The 19,431-nt window shown below is 36.1% G+C and overlaps 1 protein-coding gene across 3 annotated transcripts in view; it reads right to left on the bottom strand.

The window, feature by feature from the left end:
- Positions 1-7,716: 7,716 nt before the first annotated feature.
- Positions 7,717-19,431, bottom strand: part of Mat89Ba (nucleolar protein 6 Mat89Ba) — a 64,536-nt gene continuing 52,821 nt past the window's right edge. For all 3 annotated transcript variants that reach the window (XM_083118475.1, XM_083118473.1, XM_083118474.1), the window contains exons 16-19: positions 17,433-17,644; positions 12,019-12,213; positions 10,391-10,492; positions 7,717-7,986 (exon numbers count right to left, since the gene is read on the bottom strand). In XM_083118475.1, coding sequence (XP_082974601.1) covers positions 7,834-7,986; positions 10,391-10,492; positions 12,019-12,213; positions 17,433-17,644 — 662 coding nt within the window. In that variant the 3' untranslated portion in view covers positions 7,717-7,833. The remainder of the gene's footprint in view (positions 7,987-10,390; positions 10,493-12,018; positions 12,214-17,432; positions 17,645-19,431) is intronic.

Here is a 19,431-nt window from a genome sequence, read left to right as displayed (position 1 = left end):
TGGTAATATTTTTATGGGGAATGTTCTTGAGTAAACAAAAAGAGATTGATTTGACAATTTGATTGTCGAAGGCGGGGATGGAACTTCCTGGTTTGGCCTAGTTCCCAACAAGTGGAATACAGATTGTCTTCGAGTTGATTATAAAAGATCAGTTACAAATTAGATCACTTAACATTTTTAAGTGATATAGAGGAACAAAAGTACCTCAATCCAGGATTTTTCCCTTGGGGGGGGGGGTGTAAGTTTGGGGAAGTTAAGTGCATATTTTGGACCGCTTTAAAAATGTTCGCCCTAATTCAATTTGTTCATGGATGTTTCTAGAGATTAACCCCCCACCCCTCCCTTTCCTTCCCTTCACATAACATTTCAGAAGAAAAAAGATGTCAAATACAGGAAAAGATGGAAAATAGATTAATGTTAACATTTCGAGTATTGCTTTCCTTCCGATAATGTTCAGTACTTGATTTAATCAATCGTTACACAAAACACAAGGGATGACATTAAAAACACAAGATTTTAACATATTATTACCAGGAATCATTTAATGCAATTCTTAAGCTAGTTATAAAGAAATTAGGAACACTTGCGCAATATTTTAACTGTATTTGTATCCTTCTTGCCGTAGGTGTAACTCTTGAGTTCTCCTTGGGGGTGCCCAATTGAAATATCAGTGAGAATGCATTGCATGGGTGTGCGCGCACTTGCCTGTCTGAAGTAGTAGTAATAAATACAGATATAATGTGACTTAAATAAATTATGACGCTGCCAGCGAAACGAGCAAGAAAATTTTTAGAACTATTTCTTTGCAAACTGATTATGCATATTATTAGTTAAACATATCGACAGTATCCCATGATGTTTACTCTTTACAATCTTGCTTTGCTCATTCGTTGAAGACTTCAATATGAAATTCCTTGACCAATTTAGTTCAAAAGCAATATCAGGTATCTATCACACTATATTTTAACGTCTTCATGGCCATGCTCTTAAATATATCGAGTTTCATTACTTTGTTTCAGTTTGTGAATCATCGTTTAAACAGAGATTTGAAAACACCAGCAGAATTTGGAACTCACTCGCTACATAGAACTATTAAAATTATACATGCATATTTTACTGTTAGAACAGGAGGGGACAGGGGGCATGTGGTGAGGTAAAGAGGAATCCAAACGAGCAAAGCAAGATTGTAAAGAGTAAACATCATGGGATACTGTCGCTATGTTAAATTAATAATATGCATATGCATTATACCCTTACAAAACTTTGAAAAATACGCTTGGCGCTTTTGAAAGTTTATCTTTGAAATACTAAATGAGAGACTTGGGAATTAGGAGTCATGTGCCTCTTTGTCTTAAAAGAAAACTAAATAACATGTGCAAATAAATGCATGGCATGTTAACTGCAAAAGGAAGGCAAGGAATTTTCACTTCTAAATTGAGGCAATGCTTTATTTTCAATTATTTAAAAATTGAATAGCATTTATTTCACTATCCAACACAAAGAGCACAATGAACCAAACAAATTTTCTCTCCACGTTTTCCAGCAGGCAGTGGCAAGCACCGTCATGTCTCCACTGGTGCGCCTATTGTCAGATATAAATTTGGGACTTAATGTAAATAAAATTTCTTTTATGTTTAATTCCATACACTCAGGACCGTAGCCAGGAATTCTTTGTAGAGGGGGGGAGGGGGCAAATTTTTAATATATTGTGTCGCATTGGCAGATATAGCAGGGTACACAGAGGCACGTGACACCTCTCCAAAAAGAGATAAGTAACAGAAAAGGGATGAATATCTTGAAACTGCAACGGACAAAAAAAAAAACTTCGAGCAACATCAAATGGCATCTTTTCGATAATGACCTTTCCAGGTTGCCAAAGAATATAAAGTTTTACATAAATAGGCTAATAGGGACTGTATCTACTTGATATTTACAGGTTGATAATGTTAATAGATGATTAATGGGCCTCTCTGCACAACTGATTAAGGGAGCCCTTTATAAATCATGCTTCATAATGATTCCCTCTAGTTTCCAGTATGCAAGATATTTCCACACAAAGGAATCTAACAAGAATCCAACACCACCATTGTGTTGTGTTATGCAAGAAAAATTGAATTAATTAAATAATAATGGTTACATATTATCTACACTTTGATGAATTGTGAAAAAATTTGTAATACATTTTTCTTGTACTTGCTAAAACATGGGTCCCTTAGTCCACCACGGACTCTATTTCCTCCAAAGGGGAGAGACTTGCATCGCTACAGACAAAGTTTGCCTACTGGTTACGGTAACCATTTTGCAAAATATTGTGTGAATTGTATTATATTATAGTTGAAATACATGTTTTGACACCTGACAGACAAATAAGAATACCTTGATTGATCAAAGACTTCTTTGGGTTACAGTGTCATCATTAATATTTCATATTAAGTTTCATAGAAAGAAATTGTTTTAATAGGGCACAAATAATTTTACGGGGCATCATGGCATTCTCTTTAACATTTTTTTTTTTCATATAGATCATTTGACTCCCAGGGCCGACTCCCACCTGACCATAGCTTTGGTTCTGAATTTTGACTATAAGAATAGAAGAAATTGCGAGCCGAGCAAGAAAATTTTACAAAATGTATTTTTATTTGTATAAAATTTGAAATCGAGAGGGGGCAATTGCCCCTTGCCCCTTGCAAGGGCCCTTGGCAGTCTCGAAGAAAAATGCAAGGAACTCTTAAAAACTAATTCCATCATGAGTATCCAATTGTCCTGCTATTCTTAGATTCTCCTAGTCTTGTTTTTTTTTACTTCAATGTTTGCTTCCCCTAGAATGGACTCCCGTCCAAGGTCAGGAGCAGGGGGGGGGGGGGGCACCGCCAGGGCTGAAGCAATGGACGACGGAGGAGGGGGAGGCTTATTGTTTCACGCACTGGCAGCAATGAAGGCTTTGTTGAAGCCTTCTTTGCACTGTTCTGTGCAAAGAAAGGGAAGGGTGATTATCACCAAGAAATGGACAGATGAACATTTGGCTCCTGGTTTACTGAAGTGATTCATAAATTGAACCCAAACAGAGAAATAGTAGCAGACAATTAACTACATTGTATATATCACTAATATCAAATAATGCTTTTTTGGTAGTATAAACTTGAAGGGTGTGTATCTTCTAGTAACGTATGTATTGCGAACGAAGCGACCAAGATTTTCATAAATGTATTTCTTTCTAAACGAGAAACAATAACTCATTAAATTCAAGAGGAACCTGTCGTTTACTTTTACCTTTGTTTTTTTTCCTATCGCACGTACTCGACACATACACACATGCCCTCATGTTTCGAAGATATTTCGCGATTTATATTAAGTAGGGGCACATTTATTACATAATCTATGCACAGAAAGTACTTTAAAAATTGTATGGTTCAGGAGACAAAAAGAAGCAAAAATGCATTCGGCTTGATATGCATGTACGGGTTTTGATATCTACGGACGAAATAAGCATCCATCCGAGCAAGTTATTCGACGAACCATGGAACATTTTCGCACCACGCATACTCTAATTGATACGACACATCCGCAGAGATGGTGTACAGTGTGCACCGAGGTAGTTGTTTTTGCTGTGGAGCATAGTGTTCAGGAGGACCCGAATGAGTATATTCGTCATCGTGCACAGCAATTGGAGCTTTGGAGCTGTGTCCATCCACTGTATGGAAGATTTTGCAGAAAGATCTTGGTTTACAAGCATACAAGATCCAGCTCGTGCAAGAATTGAAGCTGCCTGACCACCATATGCCTAAGCCAAAACCGAGATTGTCCGTGATCCTGTTTCATCACAAAATTGTATTCAGTGATGAGGCCTATTTTTGGTTGAATGGCTACGTTAACAAGCAAAATTGCAGCATTTGGAGTGGCAAAAATCCACAAGCCATTCTTGAGATGCTGTTACATTACAAAATGTGACTGTTTGGTGTTCTTTAAGGGCTGGTGGAATCATTGGTCCTTATTCCTTCAAAAATGATGCCGGCCAGAACGTTACAGTCAATGGAGAGCGGTATCGATCCATGCTTCAGGACTTTTTCGTTCCCCAATTGACTGGCATCAATGTGAAAGAGCTGTGGTTTCAACAGGACGGCCCAACATGCCACACACCACTCGCCACAATCCTTTATTAATCCTTTATAGAAGGACACATTCGATGAGCGCATAATTTCACATCATGGACCTGTGAATTGGCCTCCAAGATCATGTGACTTAACACCTTTAGATTATTTTCTGTGGGGATATGTGAAGTCTCTTGTCTACGCCGATAAACCTGAGACGATGGACGGCTTGAAAGCCAACATTCGGCGCGTGATTGCCGATATATACGGCCCCAGCTGCTCGAAAAGGTGGTCGACAATTCGACTTCCAGATTGTGCTTTATTCGTGCCAGCCACGGTACCCATATGCTCGAAATCATCTTTAAACAATTATGGCATACAATTCTCCTTCCAATAAAGCCAATACCACGGCCAGTACCACGAGTTTGAGGTGTTTTTATTCATGTTCATGTTCTATCCCTCTAAAAAAAACACCTGTTATAATGGATGTTGTCAATGTTACATTGTTGTAATATAGCAACCTAACTGTGAAAAGGAGCAGTCCAGTTTTATTTTTATTTCAGATATATTTTTTTTTATTTATTTAAAATCATGAATCCCAAATATCATCAGGTAATTCAAAGTCATCATTGTTTTCACAAAGTCTCTTGATGTTTTCTGTTACATTAAATTTTAAAGATGGTGGCTTACTCCATTTGTGAAAAAGAAAACTCCAGGTTATTAAACATATTAACAGGTTTGTCAGCTCACATCATCGAAGAGAAGCATTTGATTAAATAGAGAAGGGTTTTAAAAAGATTGACGGGAAACATAGAGATGAATGTCTGGGAAGCTTCGTTCATTGCAGAACACTGGAATAAATTAAATAATGAAAATGGTAACATAGATACAGTATGGAGTTTTCTTTTTCACAAATGGAGTAAGCCACCATCTTTAAAATTTCATGTAACAGAAAACATCAAGAGACTTTGTGAAAACAATGATGACTGAATTACCTGATGATATTTGGGATTCATAATTTTAAATAATAATAAAAAAAATATATCAAAAATAAAACAGGCTGCTTCTTTGTTTTAAAAAATTGCTAACCATTGTTATAACTGTATCTTTAGTCAAAATGAAAATAAATGTCTGATGAAGGGAGCGTGTGTTCTCCTGAAACGTCACAACAAAAAAAATGTTTTCTTATGCTTGTAATAATCGTAAACTACAGGAAAATATTTCTACAATGCAAGCAAGAAATGCGTACATATAAGAAAAAATAAATTTTATTGGACTGACAGCTTACATGTGGCAGTTTAAGCCCAGCTACATGTCAAATATTTGCAAATCTCGTTGCATGGTTGATATCTATAGGTGTGTGTTCAGATGCCTTGTGGTACTTTGTGCTGATAACGGAAGTATCTGAGGTTCGCATTGTTACATTATAGCTAAAACACGTACAACCACAGTAACAATCTAATGATGAATCAGTAGCAAATATACTGCCCTGTTCACAGTTGCAACCTATTACATGTGTATCCGGTGTGTAGATAAACACAGTCCTCGAAGAACTTGTATTACTACTACTTATATCAACCATTTGTGTCACTTGCCTCATAATGCCCTGAATATACATTATATTATCAGGGCCGGATTAAAACGAAATTGGGGCTCCAAATTTCATTCTAAGATTTATTTTCAGGTTAATATAGCAAAAGAAAACTGTTCAGCTTTCGGAAAATTCTCGTCTGTTTTCATCTGGGCCTATTTCAGGAATGGGCCTAATGCTGCAGCATCAAAAGCACCCACCTTAATCCGTCACTGTATATTATGTGTTGCTTAGCTTTGGAATTTTGAGTTCTTTCATTTCTATTTTGTCATCTGTTCAGTGATACAACTAGTATCAGAAGGATGAAGTGAATAGACTAATTGTTAGGGGCATGCATATTTCGTATTTAACGAAAAAACGAAATTCGAAAAAACACATTGTAGTGTTAATTTTTCATGTTTTGAAAGGTGAGAGATGCATTTTGTGACTATATTTTGTCACGAAATAATGCGAAATGAACTGCAAAAAGCGAAATTAACTCTTAAACATGAAATTCAGGGTTTATTCACCGACGCGACATCTTCTGAGGTCTGAATTATCCTGAGTTATGCAATTCCCGGAAAATTAATTAATTCTGCTGTTAATATTGGAGAAGCAAAAATGGACTCCTTTACACAGAAATAAACTTAAAACTCTGATAACTACATAAATGTGCTATTAGAAGTGAAATGTTAATTCTGTGGAATAAGTGTAGTTTTTAAATCAAATTTAGGATTATATTCACAATTTTAAAACCAATACGTCTTTTTATATACCACTTTTCATCCATTTTGCACCACTATAACACCGATATTTTATTTTATTTACTGCTTTTGAACCCGAAATTGGCTCCGTTTTTGTACCGAAATTTTGCTTTTTTATTTACCAAAAATATGTGTTTTTATTAATTGTAGATGCCACCTTGGTAACTAGATTTGCAAATATTTGACATGTAAGCTGAGACAAAATTTGATATGACCACTTCCACTTGAATTCTCATTTCTTTCTACCATTTTTCGTATTGTTTGTTTACTTCCTGTTGGGTTAAAGAACGTCTTTTACGGTACATAATGTGGCTGATTATAGCTGTGATTTTTCACAGAATATGTGTTTTTCTGGCATTCCTGGAACACATTGCTTCACGATGGGATATGACGTCACAAATGCAATCAAATGTTGTGTGTGGTTGCCAGCATTCAGGCGGCAAAATGTTTTTTTTTTTTTGAACAACTGTAGTGCCGAAATGATGCACCAATGAGAAAAATGTTACTGAGAAAAGTTGTTTGTTTTGATATCCTGTATACATTTCCGTGGTCCGTGGGTGCCATTAAAATGACAACCTGTACATCTTACTCAGGATAGGGACAGATGGAATGCCTGTGTTGCTGCAGCCATGAACCTTCAGGTTTAAGAAGGCTAGAGAGTTAGTTATGATATACCATACAAACTGTTGGTTGGTTGATTTGGAGTTTGTCCACTTTATGCACAGTTAGGCTAATCGGGACTTGACCTACAGTTTAAAGTGGGATCCAAACCATTATGTGCTTCCATTGGGTATCGAACCCGGGACTCCTTGATTAAAAGGCAACGACGCTACATACAAACTGTTGTCTTGGTTAATATTTATTATATACAAATTCTTGTTAAAAAACAACACAAAACACACAAACAGCACAATAAAGAGACTTCAGATTTTGTCCATGCCTTCGATTCTACCTGATGATGATTCCAAGATGGAATTGAAAGCCTGCACCAACTCTTGAAGCATCTTCTTATCGTGCTGTTTGTGTGTTGCTTTTAACAAGTATGTTTGCCAGCTCGTGACATAATAAGTTTTTACTGTCATAGTACGTAAAAAAAAATATTCTTGAAACTTACATGCTGCATCTAGCAACTATATACGTACACAGTGGAGCTCCGATTTTTCATTTCTGGATTTTTACTTTTTCCCACTATATACCATCAATCTTCGTAGCCACAATAGAACAATATGTTGCAAAATTTTCCCACATTTTACATTTTTTTTTCACTTTGGTGCTCTGAGAAACGTAAAATCAAGATTCCACTGTAATTATGATGTTCTCAAATTTGTGATTTTGTCTTTATTATAAAAATGTAATACATATTACATTGGACATACATTAATTGTATTTACATTGCACAAATCTCTGTGCACTACACCTGCACATTTCTCTGAACTTCAATGCTCTTTACTAGGCCAGCACCGAATATATAAAAGTCCTCAATGATAGCATCAATGTTTAATGCTACTCTCGCTTTTCCTTTTGCATCCTTGTCTATTACTTTGTGGCATTTTACATGGGAAACCTAGAAAAACAAATTACTATGTATATCATAATGTAGACCCAAAATTTTCATAAAGATATCCTACACACAAAAGATATGTCCCAAAACAATAATAAGTACATGATTTTTTCTTTACAGGGTGAAAACACACTAATTTTAACTATGTGACTTGTCCTTAACACCTTGTCCCTGACGTGGTGCATTAAAGTTTAAGTGCAATTCTTCCCTAAATGTTTGTGAAGTAAAAATATTTTTGTATAAAAGGAAAAGCAATCCACAATAGAATGGGGATGCTAATATACTTTGCTCCATAGATCCTATGTCATCTGCATGGCAAAATTTAATTTGAGTTTTGGAAGGCATGGATATTATTTTTCTTTAGAGAAATAGCACATATGGCAACACTATTTCAAGCTACAGAGTGCTTTGGAGGAATCTAATTTAACTGATGGGATTACAAATACCTTTCGTCTGAAACCAAGGTCAGTGCATTAATTTGTTATTTTGTGTAATAACAACACACACATACAAAATTTAAAAGTATGTATGACTACTGTATATTACTTTCATCTCGATACCAGTACTCATACCAGGTTACTTTCACATACTCCTTGCTGATTCACTTTATGAGTGAATTTTGTGCACATTTTCAAATGGAAATTATAACCTATTGTCAGCCAACAAAGCCTTTTTTCTACCTCGATTGACCAAAGAGGAGCATTTTAATCCAGTTTGGAAATAGCTAAGCATAAAAGAAAGTTCTTCATACTTGAAAACATTACAAATAAGCTGTATATGACAGAAAAATGGTTAAAATATGCTCCATCAAATAGAAAATGGTCGAATATTCTCACACATGACCTAACAAAGCCTTGTTATTTTTATTTGTAATCTGAATTTCTATATAGTTCTGGAACATGTCACCCTGAGTAAAAATAAAAATGTGCAAAGTATGCATGAAAATCCTAGCCTCAGTAATGCTGCACATTCAATTTATTTTTTGTTTCGTTGCGCTTCTCTTAAAATGTATCTCCAAAAACAGGTATTAATGAAATTGCGAAGATAAATACAGCAAAGGACAAATGTAAAACAAAACTTGATATAAAAGTGAATCTAACTTACGCAATGATGTTGCATGGAGATGGAACCAAGTTAGTAGATAAATTGTGTTGAAACTTTATGAGAATTTAAGCTTGAATAAACATTCAGGTTTTCCATATTCTTGCAAGTTAAGGGTCTGGAGGTATGTAAAATTTTTGGGACTGGTGGTCAAAAAAATCATGTTCAGCCTATTGGTCCCATCACCCTTGCACATTTCATACAGCAACTGCACAAGTATGCAGAATTGACTGTTTGGCCTGCTGAGACAAATTCTTGACTTTGCTCTTCATCTGTCTTGTTTTTTTGGTCTTGGTGAGTTGTGACTTTTCCATTGGGAGGTTCGTTGCTTTGTCTTAGGGTCATAACTCAGCTCTCATCTACAGTTAACACTGGACAAGAAGGTTGCATCATCAGAGTCACCTTGGCAAAGCTCATTGCAGAAGTCAACATACTGATGTTTCCGATTGTCACGATCTTGGGCACAAATTTGATGCTGACGCAATGTATGCAAAATTCAGCAATCAGAATCCATTGTCATGTCCCATAACCAATTCCTATTTCATCAGCAAAGTGATGAATGGTTTGTCATCGATCCTCACAATTGAGCTCTTGAACTTTAACAACAATATTGGGCATTGTGCAGCTGAGGGTCCTCCTTGTGTGTAAGTCACCTTCAATGGATGTCTGACTGGCCTTGAACCAAATATGCCATTCAAGCACGTGTGTACAGCTCATGCTATCTTCTCCGAAAAAACTTGTGTAATCATTACCAGGGTAGGATATCAGTCACAGTTTTCCTGAGACTTGCAGAAAATCTGATGTACACTCGCTTTTCCTGTCTCGGGTCCATCACGAAATTCCCACTCACCACGTACACAACTCCAAATGAAAGAACATAAAATGTCAGCATGTTCACCCACTTGCTTGAAATTTTGTTCACTGACTCCCAAGATATGTTGGTATTACCATTTACCGTTGCATCATGATACAACTGCTGTCCAGATGGGAGCATCAGTCGCAAAAATTCTGGATAATAATTCGTACGTGAATCATCCTTCCAAATTCTGGAGATTTTTAAAAAGTTTTTAGAGCATGGAAATATACCTTAGTGGACTTATCAGTGTCTATCAATTTTATTTGCCCAACTTTGGATTTACCCAAACATGGATGACGAGCTGCATGAAGCCATAATTTTCCTCATCCCTTTCACTGTGTAAAGAGAGAAAACCATGTCCACATTACAAATATTGTACATAGTTTTGCATGCATACCATGGTATTATCCTGTACTAATTTTAAAAGCAAATATTATGCATATTAGTTACCTTAAATGCCTTTGGTTCCAAAGCTGGGGGCTTCCAAAGAACACCTATTACTTCTCCTCCATACTTGTCATAGAAGAACAGAGCGTATTCCCCATATACTTCCTGTTGGTGAGCAAAATATGTGAGTTACTGAAAGAGGGTAGCTAAACAATGGCCAAACTCAGTATTGCAGGATATATTATCAATATGACAGGTGTTTATGGGTTTTCATGATTAGAGGACAATTTTAAATCTCAGCTCTGTAACAATAGTTACTAAGCTCGTGGAGTAATTCTAAAAAAAAATCCCATATTCTTTGTCTTCCTTCAATTATAATGAAAAAATGTTCAAAAATAAAAGTATAACTATGCAATTTGTCCTTTGCATGGATGTCCCTGGCCAATTCTTCCCTAATTGTTACTTTTTATGTGAAGTAAAAATATTTTTGTATAAAATAATGTAATTTATGACACCATGAAAAGAAAAAGCACTCAACAATACAATAGAATGGGGATCCTAATACTTTGCTCCCTACATCCTAAGTCATCAGTAGGGCTAGGAAGTTGACGACAAATCATATTTTTTTCTGGGGTTTGAAGACAATTGCATTTTTTTGCATTTTCCAATCTTTTTGGTTTTTACATCATTTTTCAGTATTTTTTGCTGTTTTTATTGCATTTGAAGTTTCTTTTTTTTCTCCTTCCCAGTTGTTTCATGAATTTTAAATGCATTTGCTAGTATAACTTACATATTTAAATTCCTTAACATGGTGTTTTTAGCAAGTATGCTATTAATCGTAAATATGTTCAATGCAAAAGCACTTTTTTTTAAAACTGAAATCTTTGGCAATGGAATTAATTGTGGTAAATTTACTTTTGTTCCAGCAATCTTAAAATACTTTGGGTGAAGCCTGCTTTCAGTTTCCCTTGTTGGCCACCATTATCGCTTCCTCCATGATTTTAAAGTAAAAAGTACATTTACATTAGCACTTAATTGCTTTTTCCCTTTTGCTTAGACAGTTTAAACCACCAAACAACAGATTTTATCAAATTATCCCATTTCATAAATTACAACAGATTTTATCAAATTATTCAACTAGTCTCTTGTAATTTATGAAATAATCGAGCTTTCATTTTAAGGGTGAAAATAATTTTTTAGGTCATCAACTTTCGAGCCCTAGTCATAATTTAATTTGTGTTTTGGAAGGCAGGGATATAACTTTTCTTTGGAGGAATAGCACACGCGACAATACTATTTCAAGCTACAGTGAGTGCTTTGGAGAAATCTTGTTTAACCGATGGGATTACAAATACTTTTCTTCTGAAACCAAGGTCAGTGCATATCATTATGTTATCATTAGCATGAACTAAGTATAACTCAGCACACTAATAATGAAATTAGAATTTACTTGTTGAATGGTTTGAAATCAGAAGCCCAAAGTTAGGGTAATTCAACTGAATGCATGTGAATATCGTCACACACGATTCACCCTTTAGCAGGCATGCTTCATTATCTTACACAAGCAGCAACCTGGCTACATGCATGTAAAACGATTGTTATACATGCACTAAAAGAAAGACCAACCAAATCTGAAAATAAATAAACTAATTGACCCATGAAATTAGTTTGATGCACCATTCTACACTTACACGAAGCTCCTTTAAATAGAACTGCACTGGATCAAATCCACTTATCGGAAGTTTCTTCTCTTCCTCCTCATGTGGCAACAACTTGTAGGGCTGATTCTTCCTTTTAAAATCCACCCTTTCTTCCCTGTGCACAACCTTCGACATGTTAAGATGAAGGAGTACATCATACACATCCATTGGGGGCCGGAAAATTTGCTGGAAAAAGTTACAAACATCTTTTAACACACTGAATGTTGAAATATAAGGTTCACCCATAAAGAAACCGAACTGTAAAAAAATAAAGAACCAAACCAAATAAACAGATACTGTATTCTGGCAACACTGCAAAGAGCTATATCTAAACTTCCCGTCAGTGCAAGTTTCAACCTGTTACAGGCAGTTGGTATCGGGGCAAGCGTGCGTAAGATGCAGGTCGTGTGCAGGCAGCGTACAAAATATGTGCATTGAAATGGAACAACGTTACAGCATAAAGTTTTGTTACAAATTGGATAAATCGTTTACCAAAACATTACAGATGATACGGGCAGTGTATGGTGAGATGAAACCTGGTGTTTACAATATGACTCTGAAACGAAAAGACAGTGTGTGAGGTGGAAAGGACAGTTCTCGACCGTAAAGAAAAAGCATGGATGTCGAAAATGAAGACAAAGGTGCTGCTGTCACATTTTTTGATTCCCAAGGACTGATCATCCACCATGAATTTGTCCTTGAAAACCAAACAATCAATCAGTGGTATTACAAGGAAGTGTCTGTACAACAATACCTTGCTAAGCATTCAGTGACAGTGATCAATCACCCTCCATATTCTCTGGACTTATCGCCTGCTGATTTTTCCTTTTCCCAAGATTAAGATGGCTATGAAAGGGCGTAGATTTGACAATGTCCCGGACATTAAATTTTAAATGTTAGGCATATTTTGCAAACACTTATAGTCAATGACTAACAACAGTGTTTTCAAGACCTGTACAAACGCTGGTCAAAGTGTATTGCCTCCTCTGGTGATTATTTTGAAGGTGATAAAGTCATTTGAAGGTAATTACTTGTTTTCTTAATAATAAAAAAAAAAAAAAAAAAAAAAGTTCGGTTTTTTTATTAGTGAACCTTGTAATAATGCCAACCAGCATATCCTTATTTACTGCATGGTTTTGTAATATTTCATCATTTTAACGCAAAATAACTTAACAATTTACTTCTTGATGTAGTATGTTATATTAGAATCAATGCAATCCTCTGTTCACTTATTTTCTTACATTCACTTAATGACCATTTCAACTTTTTCTTTCAAAAAAGTTTGTTTTCAAAATTTTACTTTTATCACATATTAATTTACATTTGACCAGAAATTAAGACATAATAATTATTATGGTACGAAACTACTAACTTGTTTGCAATGCTCATTGTTAGAGGCACATATTTCTGGTGAATAAAAAAGCAAAATTTCAGTACAAAAGAGTCAATTTTGGGTTCAAAGGTGGTATATAAAATGACATTTTTGCTTTAAAATTGTGAATATAATCCTAGAGTTGATTTAAAAACTGCCCTTATTACACAAAATAAACATATCCCTTCTAATAGAACATTTCTGTAGTTACCAGAGTATTAAGCTTATTCCTGTATAATGGGGTTCACTTTTGCTTCTCAAATATTTGTAGAAGAATCAATCAATTTTCCGTGAATTGCATAACTCACAGGATAATTCAAACTTCAGAAAATGTCACGTTGGTAAATAAACTCTAAATTTCATGTTTAAGAGTCAATTTCGCATTTTGCAGTTCATTTCGCATAATTTCGTGACAAAACAAGGTAGGAAAATGCACCTCACACCTTTCAGAAACATGAAAAATTAATATTACAATGTTTTATTTCACATTTCGTCAAAAACAAAATATGCATGCCTCTACTCGTTTAAATTTAGATGCACATTTAGTTATTAGTCTTAGACTGAATGTTCATTGCATGATGCATAAGTTCCATTGCTACTGCTTTCTGGCTTTCTAGTCAGCAACTTTTTCTCTCCAAGTAGCTCCAAAATTGACAATCCTGGATCAAGCAACATTTTGTAGCTCCCACTAGGGATCAAACATGAGACTGTTGCATCCAAGGCAAAACTGCTAACTATCTGGTTACTAGAGTACTGCATTGGACCACTTTTGCCTGTATGAACTATTTTCCGTTCGAGTGAAAAATGCTCATTGTAGCACTCTACTGGTTACAGAGGAGCCTTAGTTTAATATCACACACAAAAAAAATTCACTTGTTCTGCCCCTAGTACTGAAATGTGGAACTGTCGCTAGAAAACGTGTTATATATTTTAGGGATGGACTAATGTGAAATTTTGGCTGATACCGATAAAGTACCAATAACCAATACAAAATTCCAAATTGTTCATTGACGTCCTTAATAAATGTACGTTGCCATGTTACAAGATAATCCAAACTTCTGCAATGCAAAAGAAGCTGCATACAAGACACTTATTTAAAAATATATGGAATGGAAATTACATGTTTATATCCATTAAAAAAAAATAACAAAATGGCACAATATTGCACTAAAGTGTAAGATATTTATGATATATAAGAAAAAATTATCGGTTATTTTACCAATAAACTGATACACCAATATGTCTATATTGGCCGATTCCGATAGAGTACCGATTAATCTGTCCCACCCCTAACATATTTTGTATATTTAAATCCAAAGTTTTTTGTTGTCATCCAAGTAATTTCGAAGGGGACAGATCACAATGCATCATCCCTTTGTTTGCTTCCGCTAACCAGAAATTTACCATGCAGTACCTCAATGTGCTGCATATAAAAACAGGAAAGATACAAATACCATTCATTAACATTAGGAATGCACCAAGATGAAAATGGAATTAATATCGGTAAACAATATTCCACTGTTTAGATATAAAATTGCATACATTCTATAAAAAAACATCAAGGGTGAGCATGTGACTGCAATGGGTTTTGATTTGAAAAAGAAATTGAAATTCCCTTTACAAAATTGGGGCACCTAAAGTATAAGTTTATATTCATAAACTAAATATATTAGGCTCAGTCAATAAATAACGAGTCAGATGATATTACACCAAAACTATGGTAGTTAGAAATGGGTTGACGGGCCCGAAATGGAGGTGCAGGTGTGATGAAACTGATTCGCGCACGTTTTCCCGCTAGATGGCATTACGTGTCTGGCAAGAAATGTGCAAAGGCTGCTATCCAAGCAGCGGCAGTGTCCAGTCATTCCTAGGGCAGATTCCCCTCCACCAAAAAAGTTCAAGACCCTCTACACTAGTGCCAACAAGGTCATGCTTTTGTTCTTTGATCGCAAGGGACCGCTCCTCGTCGACTTCCTGGAGCATGGAGCTACGGTCAATGCCCAGCAGTATTGTGAAATGTTGAAGCTCAGGAAGGCAATCACATCGGAACATCCTGGTCACCTTTCTCGTGGTGTCGTCCTATCGCATGAAAACTCTAAACCACACACAGCCAACGCAACAAAGGCATGTCTGGAAAAAAAATAAGAGGGAAGTCCTGAGCCCCCCCCCTAGTCCAGATCTGTTTCTGTGTGACTTCCACATCTTCGGCGAGCTCCAAAAAGCACTGCGGGGACAACGGTTTCAATCGGGCGATGACGTCAAGGAGTATGTGCACAATTGGTTCCAACAGCAGCCAAAGGAGTTCTACGACCATGCCATTTTGCGACTGGTGTCACAATGGGATAAAAGCCTAAACAGTGGTGGACAATACTTCTGAGATTCGTTACGTAAGTACTGTGAAATATCCTCTGCCTTGTTATTTATTGACTGAGCCTCATATATAGAGTGTAAGGGGTGATTTTCCTGAAGGCACACCCAAAAGTTGACCCCTTTCACGTAGTACACATCTGCAATGTTGCAGGTCAACGAAGCTGTGGCATCTGACACCTGCAGTAAGTATAATCCTGTTTAAGGCTGTACTTTGTCCTTATACCGTATATACGTGTGTATAATGCACACCCTGGTTTTTGATGGGGAAAAGTGACAAACAATCATGCCTTTTATATAATGTGCAGTACAATTCAGGTTCAAGAAATGGCTTTCTTAGTTGTAGGTCGTAAAGCTGTTGTTATGCTGATCAAGAGTGAATGACATCATACTAGGGATGGGACCGATTAATTCGTACTCTATCGGTATCAGCCGATATAGGCATATCGGTGTATCGGTAAAATTACCGATCCGATATATCAATAAATATATGATAATTTAGTGCAAAATTCTGCTATTTTGTTGTAATTTTTATGGATAATCTCCGTGCCCTACTTTCTAAAAAAGTAAATGTCTAAATATGCAACTCCTTTTGCACTGCAGTCACCTTGAAGCACACATATATTAAGGAGTTCAATGAACCTTTCAGGTTCTTCAAGGACCATTTCTAATTTTATATCGGATCGGTAGAATATCAGTTATCGGTATCGGTAAATTTTATATCGGTACTTAATCGGTATCGGTCAAAATTTCATATCGGCCCATCCCTACATCATACCTATTCAATGAGTCATTTGTTGCTATGTCCACCAAGAGGAGAATATCCTCTTGTGTAAACAGTGTCATGAACCCACACCACCTCCTCCCTCTCCCTCCACTGTGTTTAGCATCCCAAAGCTTTCACTCTTTACCCACCTTATTTATTCTGTTATAGTAGAAAGCGAGATCAAAATTACCTTATGGATTTGCAGTGCTCAGGAAGTTATTTTCTATTATTTCTTGCCCAACAATAATGCTGATATTCATCCCATGTGATGGGAGGTGCATGCTCGAATTCCACCAGAACGGCACTGCTTTTCTTAGCATCAGAGAACATTACATTACAAAGTGAAAAATCGTGGAAATGGCCTTTAAACTTTTATACGTGGTTTTGCTCATTCCTTCTTTACTTTCTCTTACTTTATATGACGCACATTCAGGAACCTCAAACTAGAAGTTTGATTACAAGGCAACAATGCTACCACTGCGCCATTGGGGAAGCCCTACCATGATGTTAGAGATTTAAGTGACCAATCTCCAAATAGTGAATACCAGTCAATAATTTCTATGAAGTAACTTGTTTACCAATGTAATGGTATCAGCGAGTATTGGTTGGTATTTTATCACTGATACCATCTACTCTGGATGTTTTGCAGGGTCTACATAAATGCCACATAACATTTTCAGAATCTAAATATCCTGGAAAGCATGCAACATGCAAAATTTCTTTATTTTTGCAACAACATTGTGAAGGAGAAATGGATTCTGTGATTAAATGATCTCACATGAAATTATATTTTGAACAAAACTTCCAATGGAAAACTTATCTTAAAAATGTATAAATACTCTGAACTGCTTTGAATTGATGAGTATCAGATCAATGCAGTTTTTGATGAACACTTCATACCTTCCAATCAGCATTAATAGCAGATGAATAAAAGTCCTCTATCAAGTTCAAAGATGCTGTAGCAAGCTGTGCTGCACGAACAAGAATTTGTGGTGTGGGACAAGTCTTTGTCCAAATGGAGTTGAACTTGTCGTACGATGAAACAATAAACAATGGTGGAAGTTCTGACCTCATGGTGTTAAATTTGTTCTCAATCTCCACAATATCTTGTCCTGAAGTAATAAGAAAAAAATACATTAATTTCAACTGCAGTTTGATTTAGAATTTCCTATTAACACCTATGCATTATGATCCACAACACTGAAATTTGCTTTCAACATGGATTCCACCCATTTTACTAAAACAAATTCCATGATTTTTCTAGACATTTCAAACTAAAATGCCATATACTCTGTAGTGCCACATCACACTAATAACAAGAATGTGAAATCATTTCATATAATGGCTACAAAACATATTTCGTTTTATCAGTAAAACTAGATAATTTCACCAATCTGGTATTTATATCCTGTTACCGTCTTATAATATTCATACCAATGTGGATAGAAATGCTATACATGTAATTCATTAAATTAAATTATTTTAAATGAAATGCTCTATCCCCTCATGGGATGACTAGTAATACCAACAATATGCACTTAATACACTAAAATATGCATGTGCAAGAGGCTGGTGGGCCAAATCCAGATTCAAAGACCTCTCCCTTGGCCTGCCAGATCATTTATTGTAAACAGTTCCTTTCTGTGAAATAACAATGGAGATGTTTACCAGATTTTGATCATCTGTTTGAAGCTTTTCTAGACTTGGCAACAAAGTTAAACCAATTATGCCCACTGGTTCGGTTTCGCACCATTGTTGATGTGCAATTGTAAAAGTATTTTGCCGACAATGAGAGTGATTATAGTTGCCATTTTGTTGATAAACCAATTCTTTGGATTTCAATTAATGGTCTGAAGCAGGCACGTATCCAGAGGGAGGGGCTTAGGGGGCTCGAGCCCCCCCGAAAGTTTTAGGTTTACACTAGATAAAATGAGGTTTTTGGTTTCTTGTGGTGTGAAATAAAATAATGTGACAATAATTTAAGGAGAGAAATAATTATCGAGGCAAGACGCGAATGTTCCGTAACCCTGTTATTGATAATAGCACGTATCCAAGATGGGGCACAGGGGGCTTGACCCTCTCCCCAGGAATTTTTTCAGTTTACGTCAGATAAAATTAGGTTTTTGGCTTCTTGAATAATCTGAAAATAATTTAAGGAGATAAATAATTATCGAGGCAAGACTGAGAATATTTTATACCACTGTTATTGTTAATAGCACATATCCAAGGTGGGGATGAGGTGGCTCGAGCCCCCCCCCCCCCCCCTCAGGAAATTTTTCAATTTACACTAGATAAAATTAGATTTTTGGCATCTTGAATAATGTGAAGATAATAAATTTATAAATCTGAGAGAAATAATTATCGAGACAAGACGAAGAGTGTCCTATTATTGTCTTTTGATTTGATTTAGTTTATTTTACTTCGCGTTTTGTGCCTCTTGGCTAATTTGCGAAGATGGGGATGAGTGATGAAATGATGAAATTGATGAATGGACATTCACAAACAACCAAGCCCGACCGAGATTCGAACCCGGGACACTTGGCGTCGCAGCGCGATGTGCTAACCACTCGGCCACAGGGTCAGGCCTTATTATTGTCAATAGCACATATCCAAGGTGGGAATCAGTAGGCTCGAGCCCCCCTTCAGGAAATGTTTCTGTTTACACTAGATAAAAATTAGGATTTTGGCTTCTTGAATAATGTGATGATAATTTGGGAGAAATAATTATCGAGACAAGACAGAGAATGTTCTATAACCCTGTTATTGTTAATAGCACGTGTCCAAGGTGGGGTTGAGGTGGCTCGAGCCCCCTCCAGGATTTATTTTTTATTTTTCACTAGATAAAATTAGGTTTTTGGCTTTTTGAATAATGTGACGATCATTTAAGGAGATTGACAAT

Source organism: Lepisma saccharinum, chromosome 3, assembly GCF_977018435.1.
Source record: "Lepisma saccharinum chromosome 3, izLepSacc3.1, whole genome shotgun sequence".
Classification (NCBI taxonomy): domain Eukaryota; kingdom Metazoa; phylum Arthropoda; class Insecta; order Zygentoma; family Lepismatidae; genus Lepisma; species Lepisma saccharinum.
Note: the sequence above shows the minus strand (reverse complement) of the source record. Positions and strands in the feature narration are given on the sequence as shown.